At 43.4% G+C, this 22,941-nt stretch overlaps 1 protein-coding gene across 5 annotated transcripts in view; it reads left to right on the forward strand.

The window, feature by feature from the left end:
* rbms3 (RNA binding motif, single stranded interacting protein) overlaps positions 1 to 22,941 on the forward strand; it is a 272,652-nt gene that overhangs the window by 213,274 nt on the left and 36,437 nt on the right. For all 5 annotated transcript variants that reach the window (XM_054605449.1, XM_054605451.1, XM_054605450.1 and 2 more), the window contains 2 exons: positions 12,459 to 12,565; positions 20,172 to 20,215. In XM_054605449.1, the coding sequence (XP_054461424.1) occupies positions 12,459 to 12,565; positions 20,172 to 20,215 (151 nt within the window). The remainder of the gene's footprint in view (positions 1 to 12,458; positions 12,566 to 20,171; positions 20,216 to 22,941) is intronic.

Below are 22,941 nucleotides of genomic sequence, written 5' to 3' on the forward strand. Positions count from 1 at the left end.
GGACAAAGGTCACTGCAACCTCATCAAACATTTTGGCCAAGAATTCTTATGCTAACTATGACAATTATGACACACATCACTACTTGGATAAAATTCCCGTAATTTTCAACATATATGAATGTCAACTGCAACTTGACTGGTCGATAATTGTAGTTTAATGCTGGCTTGGTGCCATTTCATTCACCATTTCAACATTTAATGTTGACTAAATGTTAAAAGAGTTAACCGCTCTCATGCAACCACCCTGCATAAATACAAACTGATTGAACAAATGAATGAATAGAAAATTAATGTTTGCAACTGCAATGTGGCGATAATGTGATTTACAAAAAAATTGCAATAAATGAAAGTCAATTTTTGAAGGTAGGAAACGTTCAGCAGTCACGTAAATATAAAGGATTTGTGGTTACAGGCAAAAACACACAAAAGACTAATTTCCACATGTGGTTGAACAATACAGTTCTGCTCTATTATTATATTATATTCCACTCAAATCATTCATCAAATAAATGGTATTATACTGCAAAAGGCTTCTTTGCTCCCAGGCGAAATAAACAAAGATGATTTATTTTCCTGACGTCCTTGTTAATCATACCTGCGGTTTGTGCCATATAGAAGTATATACTAGGGATTTTTTTGATGTGTGGCCTTCACCAGCTTTTACAGAAGTGGTAACTAGATGGCCTTTTTGTGCAGCACTCTGCCAGATAGCAGTGATGTAGTTATGATAATACTGCCGCTAAGTTTTCCCATTCACCAGTCCCTGTCTGGATCCTCTTACACATAGACACACAGATTTATGAATTACCTTGAGCTAGTCATATCTCCTTTTTAGCCCCGAGACGTAATCTCGCCACAGATGCATCCAGATCAATTTTTCAGCATGTCTCATTTGCGGGAGAGCGAGCAGCGGGCTCGGCGCAGCGGGGGGTGGAGGTGGGGGGATGGATGCAGCCGGGGTGTATCCAATTTCAGGCTGCAAAGCGAATGGCCTTGGAGATCAAGGATTATACAGCAGATTTCTGAGCCGAGCTGGTATTGATTCGCCGTGCCCCTGGTGAACTCGCCGTTGTACCTTCTCCATGTAAGCTTTTAAATGTTGCTGCCTTAATGGCCCCCCTCGTCAGTATTGCCACCCTGATCTATAAGGCCACAACAACTGACCCGTATAAATATGGCCTTTTTGTTTTTGTAGATGTCACAGGATATTCCTCGGACCAGTAATTCAGGGAAATCATGTGTGTATGGTTTATTTTGTTTGGATAGGGTATAAATTATAGTTACAGTGTGTTAGCTGGAGCTTTTGGAGGTATCAAAATATGAGAATTACCTTCCTTTAACACTGGAAAAGTACTGTAAGCAAGATCCAACCTACTGTGTACACATTAGACAAGACATCTATACATTAAGTTAGATTTTGTGACTGTATTAACTGTATCTGCTTCTCATGAGGAGTGTCTAGTTGTTGGAGCTTCTCCACACTGCAGCTGGTACTGATGAGAGTCCGACCACCCAGCTGCAGAATGTTTCCATAGATACTTCACGTTTGTAATTCAGATCCTTTTCAGTGCTGTGCAGCAGTGGCATTAATCACGGGCGTTTTTTGTCACTTCTAATGCGTTTTGATGCGCTGTCCCATACTGAGCGGCACTCTTGGCACCCCTCTGTGACTTCACGGTCTCCATCTCCTTCACCGGCATGAGGCACAGAATTCAAAGTTTGTTGTCCTGCCATCTAGCCATCTGTTCTGCAACTTCCTCTTGTCTCCGCTGGGTTCTTTCTCTCCATCACACTTCATTCACACCCTTCCCCTCTCTTTTTTTTCACTAGTGCATGCATTGTAAACTAGTAAACACTGAACAGCCATTATCTGAAGTTTGGTAATTGCTTTTGGAAAAGCTGAGAAAGGGGAAAAAGGAAGATTGCTGCAAAGTCTAATTATTCAACAGTGTCCCCCTCTAAATATGAGAAAGAAAGACAGGCAAAAGGGGGTTGAGAAGGGTGTCGGGATCTGGTTAACTCATCAAACAGGCCCATTATGCGGTAAAATCAACAGCGGAGACTGTTAGATGTGTGCTAGCGAGGGGAGAGCGTGTCCAAATCCCCTCAGTTCACACAGCCATTACAAACAAGAGTGGATTAGCCGGCAGCCCCCTGCTGGGATGGTGAATGGATGAGAATGGGAGGGATGACGGAGGCCGCTCCCTCTCCAGCATTATCTAAATAACAGGCCGGGGAATTCAATAAGTACCGGCCTCATCAGACCTCATCAGCTCCCCCAATTAGGCTGCGCATCATGGCGGCTGGCGGGCTGGTTGCCGTTGGTGACGGGGCGGTGTGCTCGCCCTCTGCAGCAGTGTTGCGCTCCCTCACATTCCTGACATTGTTTAAGTGGAAGCATTGGTCTGTGCGTGCGTGAGTTTTAGTGTGTTTTAATGTCTGTTTGTGTTTTAGTGTGTGTGTGTGTGTGTGTGTGTGTGCATGTGGTTTATTTTGGAGTGGAATCAATAAGCGCTGATGAATATCATCAGTACAACAACAGTGTTTGTACTAATATACGGTCCACAATGACTCACTCAGCCTGCACTGCTGTCCTTGATGCAGCGTTGATGATGAACCCCCCACCCCCACCACCACCACCACCGCCAGATAGTCAGACTCAACTTTCCAGTAAGCAGGAGTTACCTTCACAGTGCCGGTGCCCATGAACCCTTGAGATATCGACGTTGTGTCAATACCCCTCCCCTCCCACATTACCTCCCTGTGTTTACCCCAGGGGGGCAGGACATGTGGAGAAGAAACACGGCTCTCCCACATCGATCGGGGCCCATTAACGCAGACTGGGAAAAACAAAGCCTTTTCATCACTTCTGAGATGTTTAGGCAAGGACTTACTCAAAGTTGTTCTCCACAGGTCGACCTCTCTCTCTCTCTCTGGTTATCGCTCTCTCTCAAGGGGGATGAAGGCACATAGCTACTGATGCTAGAATAAATAATGCTGAAGAGTTTGCCAAGTGTGTAATTTTTCCCCAGAGGAATTTGCTGTCAAGACGGCCTTCACACTTTGATTTTTATGTTTTTTTGTGAGTTTTTTTTCTTCTTCCACAACTGAGAAGGAAACTGTAACTGACACAGGAAGGAAGGGCGGTCAGATTTTGGCCAGAGATTGTTTTGCTTCTAGGGTTCAAACCTTTAATCATGTTTGGACCGATTATTTTGGTGCATTCCTGCATCAACAGTCTACACCCCATTGGCCGTTTTAAAACTAAATTTCAAGGAGGGAGAGAAAACGCTCTAATAGCGATGAGTCAGAGGAGACAGAATCACTAGATTACTATTATAAACGGCAGACACGTAATGATGCTGTTCTAGTAAATTGCAAAAGATTGTCTTCTTTGTATTTTTTGGAATTCACTTAATTACCTGAGCTTTAGAATCCAAAGCAATTTAAGGAGATGAGCCAGGAAATACAACAATTTCCTTTAAAAACTGTTGATATATTCAGTGTGCATGAAAAATAAGATGCCACTTCTGTAGTCAGCTACTTTTTTTAGGAAAGATTAGTGTCAACGCTGCTCGAGAACAAAGAGAATACCTAAGAAATGAATGAATTATGAGCCATGGGAATGTCTGATGCACTGTTTGAAGTTCAGAAGTACAGAGGTCTGTCAAACAGAGAGCAGATGAGCGGGTTAGCCATCTTACTTTGGACCTTACTTAGGTTTATAATTATTTTATGAAGCCGGCTGCACGTCTAATCTGAAATTACCGAGACAGTTCATAACACATATTTGCCTGCTGATGTTGTAGGAAAACTTTAGACATTTTTTGTTTAATATTCTACAGGCATTTTGGTCACATAGCATTCTAAAAAGACGAATGGCGTCTCACTTAAACATAGCTTTAAATACATGCACAGTACTGTTATGTTTTATACCTGTTTGCTTTATGCAGTATCAATCCAGCTGCCAGAATAAAAATGTTGGCACTGTACATTTCTGCAAACCACAGATACGTTGAATCTTGAAGTTTCTGAACCAAGAACATGCTTCATATCAATATTTCTAAATATGTATATCAACATTATAGTGTTTTAACCACTCTTGGCGATTTTCCGTTAAGGTTTAGATGACAAAGCTACTTGGTTAGGTTGTTTTGGGTTAAAATAAGTACGTTCCCATTGGTTTCACACTGAACAAACAGTTCTTGGTGAAAGTACGTGTTTGACCCATCAGACCCTGTACTCCAGGAGAAAATACATTCCCTTGAAATATAATTGACAGTTTTTTTCTATGGGAACGTCATTTTTAGGAGACCAGGCCGACAGGATCACTAAATGTTCCATAAAAATAATCTACTCCTACATCCCATCTAATTTAAAGGCAAAATAAACAAGGAGGTTAAAAAAATGTAACACAAGTGACAACATAGCATCTGTTAGTTCAGTAAAAATAATGAGATTACTGAAATCTGTTACGCTTTGAACATATCTTTTTCAACAATAAAACTTAGACCATTTGGGTTATAGCAGCAATAATCCCCATAAAGCAATACTAGAATCTTAAAATAGCAGAAGACTGTGAGAACACAAGGCAAAAGAGACGGAGGATGTCTATGAGAGTAACAGATTCCACTTTTTATAAGCGAGAATGGCAGAAACATAGCGCAGCCCTTCCTGTGCTGTCTTTGGTTGTGAGCCTGTAAGGAGTGTGTGTGTGTGTGTGTGTGTGTGTGTGTGTGTGTGTGTGTGTGTGTGTGTGTGTGTGTGTGTGTGTGTGTGTGTGTGTGTGTGTGTGTGTGTGTGTGTGTGTGTGTGTGTGTGTGTGTGTGTGCAGGGCTGCTCTTTTGACAGCGAAAAGAGCAAAGAGAGCTGCACCTGCAGCTTCTATCAACCAGTGGAAAGCTCCTTTCAGCGCAGCTTTAATTACAGTCTCTGCAGCTCTGCTCGGCTCAGACAGGCTGGTCTCCACGCAGCCAACCAAATCCTCTCACGCATAGCTGCCTTCCTCTACCACAGAGTCACCTGATCCCTAATCAGCCGCGGTGCCACTCCACATCGATCCCCAATCAGTTACAGTAAAGGGGAGGCTGTGGACCCTCTGCCCCTTCTCCCCTTATTAGTCCAGTGCCCGCTTTCATTGATCATAAATCAACGTCACGGGCACCATTGATCGTCAATCACCCCCAGTGACATTATTGATCTGGCTGGTCCCTCGGCTATAGGCCTGCCCTCCGCCTTCGGCCCACATTGCGGCCGTGGCTGTGGCGTATTGATCCCCCCCCTCAGATACAGTATCGAGGGCTCTTTATTGATAATTCATTTATTGTGCTGTAATTTCATTTTCTTTCCTGTCCATACCGTTGTTACTGGAAGCCCCTCCGGTTGAAACCTAGTTAACAAACACACAGCCTTTTCTTTTTTTAATGCCTCACCATGCGACTATAACTGATGTGGCTTTCTTGTGCTTGCAGCTCGAAGCTTATTTTCCGCCTCTGTTCAAATGTCATTATCAATTTTCAGTCGACGGTAGCCTAAAGGTTACATAACCCTTCTTAAAACAAAAACAAATCGTATGTTTGAATCCCTGGACCATCTGGGAAATTGTATGAGAGGCAAGGTATCGTTTAGCTACGCACCTAACATCCAGTTTGTTTTCTGAGTCTCCTGCTGGCCAACAACAGAGGGCTGCTTGTAAAGCTCTCTGAGTGTCAATTTGTGTAACTCTATGAATGTAAAGCAGCACAGTGCTGGAGAACACCATCAGCGAAATCTCTTCTTGATAAATATACCTAAATTATTTTTGCTGCAACACTATGTCGAAGCTGTGTAAATCTGAGTTAGAATGCTTCATTTAAATAATGAAACCTTGGCATTATCGTGAAACCCACGCTTAAAGAACATGGACTTCATCGCATCTACTGAGGTGTACTCTCAGAGCAGCAAAACCGATTTATGTGTCATATATAGCGAGAAACATTTGCCGTAGGTCTGGTGGACGGCAGTTCTGTTGAATTACAAAGCCCCCATCTGTATGATTCATCTCTATAGATGGGAGGTTTCACGGGTCACTGGAGGCGTTGGCAGTGTTATAATACTCTGCTAACAGGGACAGAGCTGGCTTCGCTGTCTGCCCACACAGGCAGCGACACAGACAGTGGAAGCAGGAGTCAACCCCCACAGGCAAGGTACACCAGCAGCTGATCTTAAGTCCGTCTGCCAAAATGGTTGGCCATGAAAGGAGAGCTCTAAGGCCCCACCACGACCAGTTTTATGCCAGAAGGCCAAAGAGAACCAATGGAGGCTTGCTTGTTAAGAATACCATGAAAACAGTTCTTGATATTTTTTGACACTGTCTGGGGGAAGTCTCTTTCTTTTTAGAAGTCACTTTATTTTTATTTCTTATTCACTTCATGGGAGAGTTGGTTATTGCAACATTGTCAAACATTTTTGTTACATTTGTATTGATAATTGCAGCATTATCAGACAGACACAATTTCATCAGTATGAATTCAGATGTAGAATTTGGTGGTAAAAGGTCAAGGTCACTGTGACCTCACGTCCGCCTTGAGCAAATGTCTTCAAATATGGCACAAACATTCACTTGCTAGCTTGTTGGGAGTAACCTAAATAAAATGTGCTAAGCGCGATCTCAGTGCATACATCAGTCATTGTTATTTGAACATGAATTGGAGACCAACCTCATATTTGTAATTGTCTCAATCTCTTTAGTCCAATCAGATCGGCTAAAAAATGAGACAAGTCAACAGTTTATCTTATAAAAAAAGGCTCATGTATGTGCTGTTTAATGTGAAGATTCTCCAAACCAGACAGCCAGTCTCACTGCTGGCCTGTGACGTACTGACGTCACGTCGCCGGTTGCACATTGTACTGTTTTCTTAGCTGGGATCTTATTTCAAATCCACTCTTCAAATAGTGTTTTCAATCTCATACTATACTCTTACAATTCTGAAGCCACCACAGTGCGGCTTCGTGTAATTGCCACCCTGGCCAGCTGTATAAAGCCTCCACTGATACTGAGACCTACTGCAGCAGCAAAGATGTTGGCAATGTGGAGCAGCATGTGTGGGTTTAACATTAGAAACATCTGCCACTGGCCACTTTAAAATTACAGCTGACTGCAGGAACCAGCGACACTAAACTATGCTATTTGGAATGAATGCGGCGAGGACTGTCTGCTTGAATAAACGTTATTTCAATATATGGATGGAGGATTGTGAGCCGCTCATTAAAGCTGGCCAACACACATGCGCTAGCTTGTAGCCACACACACAGCTCTGTCGTTTTTAGCCGTTTGTTTTCTCACCATGGCAACTACGAGTGGAATTAGCTGATTAAGCTAGAAATGAATTTCTTGTTTAACTGGAACCTCAGAGCTCGTCTCACAGGAGTTGGCCAGCAGCTGGAAACCCGACGCCTGTTTGGCGCTGCACTTGCTGCTCACACATTTACTGTAAGAGCAGAGTCTGTACTCTGAGGTGCGACCAATATTTTCATCAGCTAAAATAATTCCTGCTGCACTCATGCAGAGTTGTCTTCACCTTATCTGTCCGACCTTTATACATCGATGTCTGCGTAATCCAGGACTAGCTAAAAGCTATGTTTGCTTGTTTTGCACTCCCACCGCCATAAGATGGCCTCAGTCAATTGTAGTTGTCTACTGCCTTTTAAGACTCACTGTGTGCCAGACACATGGAGCTCTTCTCATCCATCTGCTTTATTTGTCTGAATCTGGTTTGGGATGAGAGTCTGCTCAGCGGTGCATGAACAGATAGATAGATGTATAGATGGGTATATAGGTAGATGGATAGATAGATGGATAGATGGATAGATAGGATAGATAGGAAGAAAGGACGAAATAAATTGGTAGATGGGCCGACAGCACATAACCACGACAGAGAGAGATGCGATGGAGGGAGACGAACTCAGAGAGTGAGAGATTGATTAGCATGTCAGAGACTCCCTACATAACATTACTCTTGTTAAGTGCGCAATAGCTCATCGATCAGGCTTCTACCGCCCGCATCCAGGGCTCTTCCCCCCACATCCTTTCCCGTAATCCATAGTATCATCTCAGGTCTTGTACCGGCTGGCGTGCCGCAGGAGCCCTCTATGGGGAAGGCTGAGCGAAGGCTGATCAATAGCCATAGAGCATGTGTAGCGGATGCAGAGTGAGAAGCGAGGCGTTGTTGACATCCTTTCTCCCTATACTTAACTCACTCACTCTTCCATATAGTATATAGATCGCGAGGCGGAAAAACTGTACGGCGCCCTGTCACTTCTGCCATCGCCGAGTCCCTCTCCCCTCTGTCTGTTTCCGTCAATGTCTCCCCATGTCTTTTTTTTGCCTCTCTATGAAACTGTATCCGCCTTTCCATCCATCGCCCTCTCCCTCTTTGTCTCGTTCTCCTCTCGGCGCCCTCTCCATTTATCGGGCCGTGTCATTGAGCCATGTGTGCCTTCCCTGTCAGCAAAACGACTGGCGGACTGTCTTCATTTCCGCACTGAAGGATGCGAGGCCAGCGTGGCAGTTGTGAGAGCTATCGACTGGGATCCGTCAAAGCCCTCCCCGTAGGGCAGCTGCTGCCGCCTGCCTTCCCGGTTGGCGGCCATTCTGAGCTCGCCCGTTTGACTCTGAAAATGGCGACATATATGCTACTCCACTCGTTTGTCCAGTGCACCTGTAATATGTTTTTTAATCATAGCTTCTTCATCTTTATCTATTTCTAGAACACTGTCCCTTGTGCTGCCTTCTTCCTCATGTATCTGCCTGTGTCTTACCATGTCTCTCTTTCCCTCCCACTCTTTATGTTTTTCTCTCGCTTTCCCATAAGACACAGCCTCCTCAGTCTGGGCAGACAGGTCAAGCTGGCTGATGAGAATCAGACAGTTGTTGATCCAATTAGAGATCCCCTCGAGCAGCGTCAGAGTACCGCAGAATTCCAATAAAAATACTGTCCTTTTTCTTCCTTTTCCCGATTCCCTCCAAACACGTCCTTGCAGTAAAACACAGCGAGCCACCCGAATTACTTTTAAGAGATGCTGAGCTCAGGAAACTTCAAGCCAGGAAACCTTTGGGGACCTTGAACCAAAGTTGTCGTTGAGAAGTGGAAAGCTTCCTTTCACTGAAGCCTTTCAGATTGACATATTTCGGTACAAGTGGCTGAACAGTTGCCTCTGTTCGGCCCTCTTCAGGGCTTTGCACAGACCAAGAGCAAAGCAAGGCCAGCCCAGTTTGCCTCCGAGCCCTTGTGAGAAGCCTCTTTTGTAACTGTCTTGATGGTGAAAAAGCTGTCTGTTTCACTGAAACCCTTTTGACCCTGCTCCTTCAGCAGCTCGAGGGCATTCCTGCATTGATTTCACCATTTAGGCCAAATAGATGTGCAATCTGATTCTGAGCAGCAGAATGAATGCACAACATTCAGATGTTGATGCACGTGCTGATTTGCATTCATGGATGAAGGTGTTCTCGCTGGCTGTTATTCTGCAGACAAAGGGCTGATTTCCCCCGGATGCCGGCCCACAGGAAACACCAGTAACAGCGACGATTATTTATGCAACGCTGCCCTCACAAGTGAAACTTGTAACAAGCCTCAGTTTATTAGGCTATTGTAATTGTCTCTTACAGAAGTACATCTGCATGTACTTGTTGGTTCATTTTACTGGGTGCTTATGTGTCTATTGATGAGCAGAAAGCCACGACTATCTCATTAGAGCCAAACACAGAGTCTGGAGTGTGATTGAGCAGAGGCCGTGATCACATGAGGCTGTCTAGCTGTCTAGCTGTCTAGCGCCGCTGTTCACGTTTTTTTTGTGTGCATGCGTGTCTGTGAGTTCTGCTGGCACACATGCATGTGCGTACTGCATGACTGCGGTCACCCCTCATTATCGTGTTTACCAGTTTCTACGGCAACCACATAAAAACAATAAGGAGTTCCCGAAGAGCACCTAGTTGTTGACCTCTGACCAAAAGCACTTTATGTGTTTTTCCCCACAATTTAGGACCATTAAAGGGCAGCAAATTGGTTCATAAGGCAGCTTCTTTTTTTTTTTTAAACAGCCTCCTACGACACATACTGCAGCCAGTTGGAATTGTGTTGTACTTGGAGCCTGTTTCCCAAAAGACGCAGCATCAGCATGCTAGTAAGAACAGCCAGTGGCCTAGTTTATTCTGGGCTGTGCCAGCGATGACGGTGTGTGGCTAGAGGTCTAAGAAAGGTTTTAGGCTGGCAGCAGTTATCATGGTGTGTCTGTGGGTATTTCTACATGTTTTCCAGGGTCGTAGCAGAGCAGCTTTAAGGGTGTGCGTGTGTGTGCGTCGGGGCTACCGAGGGGTGAGTGTGATCACAGGGCGGGTGGGGCGGTGTGAGGCTGTTGATCTTGGGCCGGAGTCTTAAACAAATTGGCCAGCTCGCTGTGGGAACTGGGGATGCAGTCACTGGGGGTAGCGTCAGCGTGCTCTGTGTCAGATTCTGCAAATCTCTCCGATAGCTAATTATCTCCCAGAGTGCCAGAGGAGAGGTTTGGAAGAGCTTTTGTTGTTTTTCTTCTGCAGCGTCTCTCTCACTCTCCCTCCCCGGCAACGTTCTCCTGGGCTGACTGAAAAGTTTGGTCCCATTGTAGACCCTCAAGCCACATAAACACATTTTAAGTTCCTGTTTTTCTAGAGTTTGTTTGCATTTTGTATGTGCACCAACCCCCTCAGGCACCCAGTATAATTACAAAATAATGCTCTCGAATGTGGCAGAAAATGTAAATGTATAGACAAATTATCATGTTAGCTCATTAACGCCCTAAATATTACTTTGAACTTGAACACTCACTTGTTCACTTCACTTCTGTTTTGTGATGCTGCAATATAATCAAGGCCCAAGTGCCTCCAAACATCTGGGAGTCGAGATTAAACCATCAACAATTCTCTCGGTGGGTGTCATCTCCGGTACGGCGTGTTGAAAGGCCACGTTGCTCACCTCTCCCTCAGACAGTTTGCCTGTGTGGTCACGGGGCGGCCGTGTCGCGAGCTGCCAGGCCTGTAATGCGAACGCGATGACAGGAGGGCCTTCAGGTCCCTTCTAAGCCACCAGGTGCAGGGCAGCAGCAGTTCAGGTGTTTGGACAAGCTCGGTGTGTGCCGCACTGTTGCTGTATTCACAGGGAACGAGTGTTTGATCCCAGTGTAGATCCTTACTCCGTTTCCCTTGTTTCTCCCACGGTCACTCACCTGTTTCTCTTATCTGTTTCACTCTCCTACCATTTTTTCCCCCCCTGACTTGTTTCTCTCACCCTCTCTGTTACCCCTGTGTTTCTTTTAGTTGGCCCAGCTGTCTTCATTCCCCTCTTCATCTCTCCACAGTCTGCCTCCAAAAAGATTCTGATCCTGCTGACGCAGACTGAAAATGGGACAGCCACTGTTAAGACCCCCAGATCCCCGGCCAAGAGAGCCACTCGTTTCTCATGAGAAAAGCTTTTTCCCTATCTGCTTTTCTTTTTTTTTTCCTTTCACTCTCTTCTTTCATAGAGCCTTTCTTTCATCATTCGCTACATTTTCTCACCAGGAGAGTCCTCTACCTGAATGCTTTTTTTTGTCTCTGTCGGTGCTCACCTGCAGCTCTAATGTGAGAGAGTGCCCTTTGAGAAGTTATCTCCATAGCGGCGTAGGTCATCAGGACACTTTCATCAACCTGTTATCAGCAATCATGCATACAAAAGGCTGTTGATACAGAGGCAGGTTGGATGAGGTTGAGAGCTTTTCTTTTTTTTTTGATTAGATTAATAACAGCTTTTTCACGTCATGTTTTCCTGCTGGCTGATGATAGATACTTGCCAGCTCTGTAGCGAGAGCACTTTAATCAACTCTCTGTAAATGTTATTCTCACGATTTAGGATGCCCCCAGTGTTCACTCAGAGAACAGCCGCAGTACTATCTATGACAGCCTCCCCTCAAACAACATTGCCCAGTGAGACACTTGCATTGATGGTTGCGGAGTAGGGGGGAAAAGGCATAACATTTCAATTAAAAGACAAAAATGCCTGTTAAAGTGAAACACGGAGGGATTACGCATCAGGAATGCCTTCTAGAGGAAAAAAAAAAAAAGCTTGGGCTGACAGAGCGGTCCTGCATTACCATCTCAGAGGTATTTACAAGAGCGATTACTGTGATTATTATTTCAACAATACCCTGCAATGCTCTTTCATGGGCTGCCAGCCTGGGCCGCGGGGTAGCAGGGGGGCCTGCCAACATCGTCGGTCTGGGAATTTTTCTAGGAGCTCCATAGGAGGGCAGAGGGGATGGAGGGAGGTGGGGAGGGAGGGAAGGGGGGGGGACAGAGACGCGATGGTAGGAGAAGAGAAATGCGACGCAGTTCAAAAGGGCTTCTGTCTCTTTGATGGGTCACAGGACTCAGTCCTCCTAATGTGATTTTGTCCTCTCTCTCTCTGCAGCTCCCACGGAGCCTTTGCTGTGCAAATTTGCCGACGGAGGGCAGAAGAAACGCCAGAGCCAGAGCAAGTACCCTCAGAACGGGAGGCCGTGGCACAGAGAAGGCGAGGTAAGATGAGTAAGGGCAACTGTGGCTCAGGGGGGGTCGAAGTGTCATTGGACAAGAAACTAAACCCCAAATTGCTCCTGAAGGCTTTGCCATCGCTGTGTGAATGAACTTTAGTTAACATCCTGATGAGCTACTTGTAAAGCAGCCTCTGTCATCAGTGTTGAGTGGTTGGAAGCCCAGAAAGGCGCTATATATAAAGTCTAATTGCCATTTAAGATGTTACACCAATGCATGAGCCATCACCCCTCAACATGTGCAGAACTAACCGCATACTAGATAAAATTGGGGGAAATTACAATAGGAGTAAATTATCAAATAAATCTGGTGTGCCACAATATCAATATTAATAATCATCAAGGACAACCTATCATTTAGAATTTAACAAAACTATTGTTATGACTAAATCCATTTACAGGATTTATCCTGAGCTTTTGGCCACATCCTCTCTCTCTCTAGCATTGAGACAGGTGTAAAAACCCAGTTTTTCACAATTTTACATAATGTCCTTAAATGCAACATTTATTCTTTAAGAATTGATCGCCAGGAGACCCAGGTAAGGCCAAAAAATCTCAGTTGGCCAAACTTTTTCCATTCCAGCATGACAAGTGGTTTACCCGCAAGGCATTTACCTCTGAGGTAATGCTATTTCTAATAACAGGCTCCACCCTGCTCACAAGGCCACCTGAGAAGTTGCCAACATCTGGCTTTATGTAAACCATTACTGCCTGTCATTTGTTTTTACTCTAAGCTATGGAGCCGTTAAAAAAAAGAAAAGAAAAGAAAAGTATAGATATTGATCAAACTGCCCCCGGATGTATAGGCGCTGTCACCTAAATTGCATCTCATGCCAAACGCCTCACTGAACACGTATATATTCCCGCCATACATCAGAAGGCCGGAATTGGATCCAGCGCCATGGTAACATATTCATCAGCAACACATGGAGGCAAGGTTAAAGTCTCTTCATACTGTAGGCTACCGACCAGCTATACTGGGAAGGACACACAGAGGAGACCAGTGGAGGAGCGCTTTAGACTGGACTATATAGAATACAGTGAACACACACGCACACACATTCAATGAGGCTGACAGTTGTGCTGAAACTGCAAGGTAGATGAGACCAGGAGAGATTAAATGTTTGTCCTTCAGAAAACACATGCTCTGTCTCTGTGTGTGTGTGTGTGTGTGTGTGTGTGTGTGTGTGTGTGTGTGTGTGTGTGTGTGTGTGTGTGTGTGTGTGTGTGTGTGTGTGTGTGTGTGTGTGTGTGTGTGTGTGTGTGTGTGTGTGTGTGTGTGTGTGTGTGTGTGTGTGTGTGTTTTGGGAAGAGGCTGGTGGAGTATTACACTAGCCGTGTGTGTGTGTGTCTATCTGTCAATCACATGTTCAGCTAACAACTATAAGCCAGTGAAGCGTGTTTAACCTAAATTGTATTGCTACATCCCCTCGCAAGCCAACACACATTTACAGGGTCAGCTCAGTTGACTTGAGGTAAAGTGAGACGAACGTGGATGTATGAGTGTGTGTCTCACACTCATACCTCCTGAATTTATTCTCTGCCCGTACTTCCTCAACATTAAACACATATTACCTTTTGAAACTTTGAAACACAGATCCTACCTCCTGTAAGATATTTTTATTTACTACAAATTTGCTTTTCCAAATACGTTCTGGAGGAAACAATTTCCTTCATGAAAACATCCACCGGCCACTGTCTGTAAACCCTAGAGAAGGTTGTGCGGGAAAATCACTAGATCAGCAGTTTCTGAATTACTCAAATCAGCCAGTCTAGCACCAACAACCAAGTCATGTTCAAAGTCACTTACATCACGTGTCTACATGCCTAAATGCCACAAGTAATTGCCACGTGATGGGCTGATTAAATATTTGCATTAATGGCCAGTTGAGCAGCTGTAGTGGGCGGTGAGTTTGCTCAACTGCTCATTGATGTGTAATTGAATTTTGATGACTGCATGCTAGCTATAAATATGTCAATACAGTGTCTTCACATTATCCTACCAGTCACAATTACAACATAAAACACACTTTTTCCAAAAAAAGCCCAGTTTGCTCTGACTGGCTGGATGGATAAAATTTATAAATATAAAGATAGTTCTGAAGTTGTTTGTGGAGATACTCAGATGGGGGGCGGTATATTCCAATGAGCCTGCATGTGACATAGGAAGGAGAGCCAAATCTGAATGGCTTGATGAATCACATGTTTTCAGCACACATTAAATGTACCCTAACCCTAAAAGGTAAATGCATCCTGCCTCGTGTTATAAGGCACCAGTGACTTCCCTGATACTCAATTAAGACCACAATCTGTCTCTAAGGTTAAGTGCTTTGAGTTGCCGCAATATAACCCTGAAGTTCTTAATCACACTTAATCATATTTAAAGGCCAACACTAAAAGTGAACATATTGCAGGGATATTCAGTGTCACTGAACAGTTTGCAGATACTATACATTCAATTTAAAAGTTTCCTCTTTGTGTTGATCAAAATAACCATAATTCATTATTTATTGAATTTAAAGCAGACAGGGTTGGTCACACACACATAGACATTCCCTATGGCTATCAGTTTTGGCTTTCACCATCATGGAAAAAGAAATTAAACTACGAGCTAACCTTCAAAAGACAGAGACACACGGTAGCTATGTGTTGAGACAAATGCAAAGCTGTTTGGGCTTTGCTTTCTGTCTCAACACACTTTTAAATTGTGGCATTTAAAGTAGTTCCTGTTGTCTCAGTAAGAGAAACATCCCTCCTCTGCATTATCCCCATTTATACTCCCACTCCAACAGCATCCTGACCCTGTTGCATGTTCTTCTCCAAAACACATGGTTGATAACTTAGCATTTCGGGAACATCAGCACATTTTAAGATACAGTACCAATGCGTTGAAATCAAACATGTAGGAAAGAAAACTCGCTGTACAACTGCTTTTCTGTATTGATTTATCATCAGTGTTTTTGGAACAGCATTTCCCATGTGTATGTGCATTAAACAGCACAGGTGCGCTCTATTTGGTGTCATTATGAGCTCAGGGATTTGTACTGACGAAGGTCTATTGACTGAAAGCTTGTGTTGGGCCTTAATGTGCAGAGCCTTATCCTGGATTCTTCTGAACATATATAAAATGAATATTCTATTTTACATGCCTCTTATCTCGTCTATAAAAGTGATCACCAGTTGAAAGAATAAGGTTAAGTGTAAGGTGTGATGCTAAGCACGTAGCAAAGACTGTTAACATTCAGGTAAAGGACTAGACCTTGATTAGACTCGGTATTAACATGCAATCTGATATGTTATCTGGATATTGGCATTTTGTCACACGCTAGGCCTTTTTGCACTCACACATGGTTTTAATAAGCATTCTCATTATCCTGGATCTCAATATGCTAATTAGCTAGTTGGCTACTTGTTGTCCTTTGATGAGAAGGAGGTGATCATCTGTAGCTTTTTTTGCCTGGCTCGCTCGAGAGAGGGCAAAAATAAGAAAGATTTGGGCGACCTTTCAACAGATTTCCTCCTTAAACGCTACATTCACACTTTGCTGAGATCCGATCGCAATGCAAGTCAGACCTCCTCAAGAAATGGTCTGGCTCCTCCGATGCCAGTCCTCATGCATTTACACCTATTAGAGCCAATAGGAAGGCCCTTATGAGGATAGTGTGTGTGTGTGTGTGTGTGTGTGTGTGTGTGTGTGTGTGTGTGTGTGTGTGTGTGTGTGTGTGTGTGTGTGTGTGTGTGTGTGTGCATCGTTGTGGTCATTGATCAGCTGTGCAGGCAGGGCAGGGGGAGTTGTGAGATAGGCATCACATGTTAGTCCGTTTATCAGAGCTGAGGCCATTCCTCACCTCACTCCCCGCGGCAGGCAGATGAAGGAGAGCAGCCGCCATGTCTCTCTCTCTCTCTCTTTCTATCTTTCTCCACGTCTTCTTCCTCTCTCTAGCTCTACAGTATCTCTCACTCTGCTTTTGCCTCTTTCTCTGATTCTCCTGCTCTTCTTCTTGCCATCTCTCTCTCTCTCTCTCTCTGTGTCACACTCTGCCTTCTCTCCTCTTCTTCCGCCGTGTTTGAAGTCTTCCCAGATCCCACAGCAACATATGGAGCGAGCGAGAGCGAGTGATTCACTGAGACTGAGAGAGGGAAAGAGAGAGGGAACACATTGCACGATCAGTCAGGAGTTACAAGGGGTTGAGTGCTGCAGGGTGGGCTGATGGTGAGGATTGAGAAATATATATGACAGATTTTCTTGTAAACTACCCAAAGTGGGAGTCTAGAAAGTGCTGTCTCATGCTGACAAACATATTAGTCACTGCATTTTTATACACTGCACACACACACACACACACACACACACACACACACACACACACACACACACGCACCATGGGTGTTCATTCTTTCTCTCTCTCTCTTTTCACTTTCTCGCTCTCTCTCACCGACACAAGCTTCTACACACAAAAACTTTCAAAGTCACACTTCTCAAGCAACTACTCTAGGGGAATGAGTGAAGATGAAAAAAAACATCCGGCTTTCCACTCTGTGTGAAAGCCTGACAGATGTCTGTGTGTGTGTGTGTGTGTGTGTGTGTGTGTGTGTGTGTGTGTGTGTGTGTGTGTGTGTGTGTGTGTGTGTGTGTGTGTGTGTGTGTGTGTGTGTGTGTGTGTGTGTGTGTGTGTGTGTGTGTGTGTGTGTGTGTGTGTGGCCACAAGGCGGGGAGAAAAAATAGAGAGAGAATCTGTGTACGGAGGTCAAAAAGGAGGGATTGGGTCAGTGTGTGTGTGTGTGTGTGTGTGTGTGTGTGTGTGTGTGTGTGTGTGAGAGAGAGGACACAGATAGGGTGGCTCGGCTCATTTTTCCAGCATTAGAACAGTATAGCACAGGTGTCCTTACAGCTGCCTGATACAGGCTGTCCTCACCTGCCCTTTGTTAGGGTGTGCGTGTTAAACACATGAAATGCTAACATGCACATACTATTTTTTTTTTTTTTTTAAGCTGCTCTATTTGTTCGGTAAAATGCATTCACATTTGAATTGAAAATGCATTAGTAAGACTAAATGGATTTTGTACACCCAAGAGCAAAGATATGAACGCATGCACATTATTCACAACCTGCAAAACTCTAATTAATGATTGACTTCAATAAGCAGCAACTGAGTCATCTCTGCTGCTTTTAGTTTGTTTCATATATTATAATACATATTTATTATAATATTTTTATAAATAATGTGATTGTAAGTTACTCTAAGAGGCCATTGTTTGCTTTTCGTAAAATGAAAATCTATCCAAGAACAAAACGTTACTGAAGCAATGCTCACCTTCAATCACAGTATAATGCATTATTTTAAGATTATGATGTATTACAACTATGGGAATTTTAAAATCTAGATCCTTAGGGCAATTTATGAGGTATAATGATACCTGAAAATTCCTGATAATGGGTTATGATTATGGTTATGAGTAATTACACAGTGTAATGAGCTGTTTATGTTTCATACAAATGAGATTATAAAGTGTCTGTTAAATTATCATATTTACGCATGAGGTGGGAAAGTCTTAACTCAATTTGGACCTACTTTAGCGCGCTCTTTTAGCTAGCTCTTTGATGACCTGGCCAGTCCCTGGCAGCTTTTCTCAGGGCCAAGCTCTGTCCACAGGATATGTACAGTATCAAGGTTTTTTTTTTCAGTCTTTATATCAAGCTCAGACCAAAAAAAAGGAGCATACACAGACTGGCTCTGTCTTTTCCTATCTCCTTTCTGCGGCAGAGCCAAAAGCTGACTGCATCAGTAATCAGTCATTGGCCATGCAGGGTCTCCGCTCAGAAGCTTCTCTGCTGTGGAATTCATCAGAACATGGAACCAAGGGCAGCCCTTAAGGGAGATATCAGCCTCACCAGACAGCTGGACACGTCTGCCACAGCTATTAACGCACGTGCGAACAGACACACTCGCACACGCAAAAAAAGCAGTCTTAATCTCACATTTAGTTTAAATACGGTGTATAACTACAAAGACCTTTTCACATTCGGAGTCACAGACAGGGACTTTGAACTCTGAAGGTTAAAACACACAAATAAAGTAGTCGATTTTCAAATAACACTGGCTGATGCATGTCCCTTCATCCGGCCTTTACAGCTTTACATAAAATGTCTCTGAAAGCTTTTTTTAACTATGCGTCCACACATCTCCATTCATTCTGAATAGATTATCTGTTATTGCTCACTGTCGTAGGTTTTGGTCCAGGCTCACTGATCCCCCCTGCTCCTCTGAGCCGCTATTCCCTTAACAGTATAGCTCAGTGTAGGTAGCCCTCTGGAGGAACAAGGGCACAAAAAAAAAAGTGGAAAGACAGGAGGAGGGTAGATTAAGAGATGAGGGATGAAGAGCGAAAGGTAAGGAGGAGGAGAACACAAGATGATGGAGGAAGAAAGGAGAGGGTGGGGAGAGCAAAGTGAGAGAGAGAAAGGGCAAGAAAAGGGAGTGTGTATACGCGGTGTGTGTGTGTGCGTGTGTGTGTGTGTGTGTATGCTGATGAAATCTGCCATCCTCAGCAGCCTCCCGTTAAAAGAAATCGGATTAGCTCTCCTCCGGGAGAGAACCTTCAGGAATGCAGATGACGGATTGCGGCGCACAGGTCTCTCTCCTGGACTCTAAGAGGGCCCCACACACACACGATCACACACACACACACACCATCAGCAGACAAAGAACTCAGTTTTCCGCTCACTCCTTTTCTCTCCAAAGGGCATTTCTTCATTTCCTCTCATTCATAAATACATGATGGTACGTGATTGAAATAGAAAAGGAGGCGTCTTCAATACCAATTCACTTTGTCCTATTGACGGAGCCTTTTCCACACATTGGCTTTGTCACTTGTCAGTTTTTCCAATTTGAAAATGAGTTGAATTTGATTACATTTATTTCGAACAAAGAGAATCAGGGTATAAATCGCGTTATACCCCCAAGTACAATAAAGGTGTGGCAAATTATGTGGGTGACATTGGTGCAGGAAGATATCGACAGATTTCCCTGAGACATACAGAAATAACCGGAACAAAATAACACACAGGTGACAGATTGCCGTACATTGTACATGCACCATTTAGACCAAGATATTAATCCTTCCTTACAAGGTCTACCTACTGAAATGTTGTTGATCAACCACGTAACAAATGGTCTGCAGGATTTTCTGGTTCCTTTTCACTGTTTTGTCTCACGCACCTGTCTCAAGACTTGAAGGAGTAGTTCAGCAATTCAGGAAATACGCTTGCAGCAACTTAAATGACAAGAAAGCTCATTAATTAACACGGCAAATCTCATTTGTTTATTCTGTACAAAAAACAAATGTAAAAACATATATCTTCTCATCTAACTCTCAGAAGAACTCAGAAAATCGCAAATAAGCACATTTTCCAAAACGTTGAGAAATCCCTTTAATGGTAAGAATAAAAATACAGACAAAAAAAGATAACATTATGTTTTTGTAATTCCCCCTTTTTTCTTGTTGCAGCCTCATCTCATTTGATATTATTTCTGATCCAGCTCTCTAGATTTTTGATTAATCCTGCATGTCATTGTTTTTCTCTCTTTCAGACTGGGATGGCGTTAACATATGATCCAGCTGCAATGCAGAATGGGTAAGAGCTCGACAGTCAATCCATCCTTGGCACCATCTAATACACTCACCTCTTGGCTCATAGGGCCCCAGTCAATACAACTGCCATACATAAAGAGTAATGTAGTGGCTGCACTTTGTTACTGTTTGATTAGGGCAAATTTATATGGACCTCAAATATTGGTTTCCTTTGGTCGTGTCGGGTGAGAAATGGCAAAGCGTAGCTGAGTGAGCTTGTTTGGCTCTTTATGTATGTGTGTGTTCCTGTGTCTTTGTGTCTTTGTGTCATGACTTAATGCTGCTGTGGAAATAAATGACCCGGCAACATGTTTTATTTTTCCCTGCAGTACTGAGGCAGGAAGGAGGGTGTTGAGGCTCCTCTCTATCTCCCTCTGGCCCCAGTCGTTCACAGGAAGCTTCTCATCCCCTGCTTCCTAAACCACTTATCCCCCAGTGACTCGGAGTCAATCTCAACCAAAAAAAAAAAAAAAAAAAAAAAAAAACTGGATGAATAGCATCACTTATTACACACAGCCTGCCATGTAAAAGCCTCCTCTGCTGCAAATCCGCCAAATTATAATCCTGCAGATATTTGTGTTAAGCAACAGCCCTGCTGGGTAAGAAATGATTCACTCGAAAAAATAAAAACTTGTGATCATGTTCTAGGAAAAAAAGGGAAATAGGCTGAATTAAGTAGCAAAGAATGTTAAAGAAGTCAGTTTTATTCAAGTGCTAATGCTATGCAAAAAAACTGGAAAATAAAGTGAATCAGCTAGCAAAGAATGTAGAAGTATATAGTCAATTTATTTCATATATTAATGCAAAGTAGAAAATAAAAATGCAGTTGAACAGAAAATGTAAAACAGAAATGCCACTTTACATTTGTCAGACTGTGCTTACTGGTGCATCAAAATTCAAGTGCAAATTGGATTACCCATCCATCCATTTTCTGCCGCTTATCTGGGCCCAGGTCATGGTGGCGAGTTAGTCCAGACCTCCCTCTTCCATGCAACATTTTGCCAGTCTTCCAGGGATATTGTGAGGCCAGATGAGATACAGTGATCCTTCCAGTGTGTACTGGATCCACCCCGGGTTCTCCTACCAGTTAGAAACCATCCACAGGCAGGCACCCAAGAGGCATCCTGGTCAGTTGCCCAAACCACCCATACTGGCTATTTTTGAATGAAAGGAGCAGCTGCTAGACTCCGAGCTCCCTCTGGATGTGTGAGGTCTTTACTCCATCCCTAAGACTTAGTCGAGCTTCCCTATAGAGCAAACTTACTTTGGCTACTTGAATCTGCAATCTGATTCTTTTGGTCACTACCCAAAGTTCTTAGGTGACCATAGGTGAGGGTTGGAGCATAGATCGACTGTTAAATGAAAAGCTCTTTCCTTCTGGCTCAGCTCCCTCTTCACCATAACAGTCCGGTACAACTCCTGCATTACTGCTGACACTGCAGCTACCCTCCTGCCGATTTCAGGCTCTATTTCATCCTCAAGTCCCGGAGATACTTGAACTACTTCCCTTGGTGTCACAAAACACTCCCAACCCACCCAGAGCAATCCACCACTTTGCGGCAGAGAACCATGGCCTCCGATTCGGAGGTGCTGACTCTCTCCCTGGGCTTCACATTTGTGTACAACCCTCCTCAGAAGGTGCTGGAGGTAGCAGATTGATTAAGCCAAAACAACCACATCATCTGCAAACATCTTCATCCCAACAACAACTGAATAGGGTTTGACTTCCTGCTGAGAATACATATCTGGCTCGTAGCAACAACCGCAGTTGCATATTCTTTGGCTGTACACCCCCACAAGACCCTACATCTGCACCTGACCCCAATGCCAATCCCTGTGGGTGGAAAGCCTGCAGGGCACATTAGATTAGTGAATTTAGAATCAATTAAGATGCAAATTACCCATATATATATATATATATATATATATATATATATATATATATATATATATATATATACATTGTGGTTAATGCAAATTAGAAAATTTACATTTTCTAGTTTGCATTAATATTCAAATGTATTATTAATATTCAAATGTATTTTACTGTATACCTTCATAGGGAAAAAGAAAATTGCCCATATAAAAACAAAATCCAACCTAAGAGACATAATCCAACCTAAAGACATAACTAAAAGACTTTTTATTATTTATGCATCTCATAAGTAAGGCATGAATGGTATTTCAGAGTAAATCTTTATCCCTTGTGCTTTGGGGACTTGGGGTAATACTTATTTATCGTTTTGAGTCTCACAGACCCCACCACTGTATGTGTAAAAATGTATAACTGCAAAATCATAATTTATATGCCTCCTCAGTATAATGTTTTCGGGTTGTCCGTCCATCCGTTCACACGTACCAACATCCGGTCCATTCTCGTGAACTCCTTTCATAATATTTGGCACAAACGTCCACCTGAAACTAATTTGATAATAATTTGGTGGTCCAATGTCACTGAGACCTCACAAAACACATTTTTTTACTTTGGAACTCAAAAAGTTATATGCTAATAAAGATAATTTCACACAAATGTCTATATATATAATAATATTCTTTTGTTTGCACAAAAGTCATAAGAAGTCTACAATATTTTAGACCCAAGTGAGGTTTGACCTCTTGTGAACAAACAAATGAAATAACTCCAATAAGAGAAATTAAAAAATATATATTTACTAGAAAGTGAGCACGGACCAATCGTCATCGCGTAAGGAGCTGCATACAGCTATGAAG

Source organism: Anoplopoma fimbria, chromosome 10 (assembly GCF_027596085.1).
Source record: "Anoplopoma fimbria isolate UVic2021 breed Golden Eagle Sablefish chromosome 10, Afim_UVic_2022, whole genome shotgun sequence".
NCBI lineage: Eukaryota > Metazoa > Chordata > Actinopteri > Perciformes > Anoplopomatidae > Anoplopoma > Anoplopoma fimbria.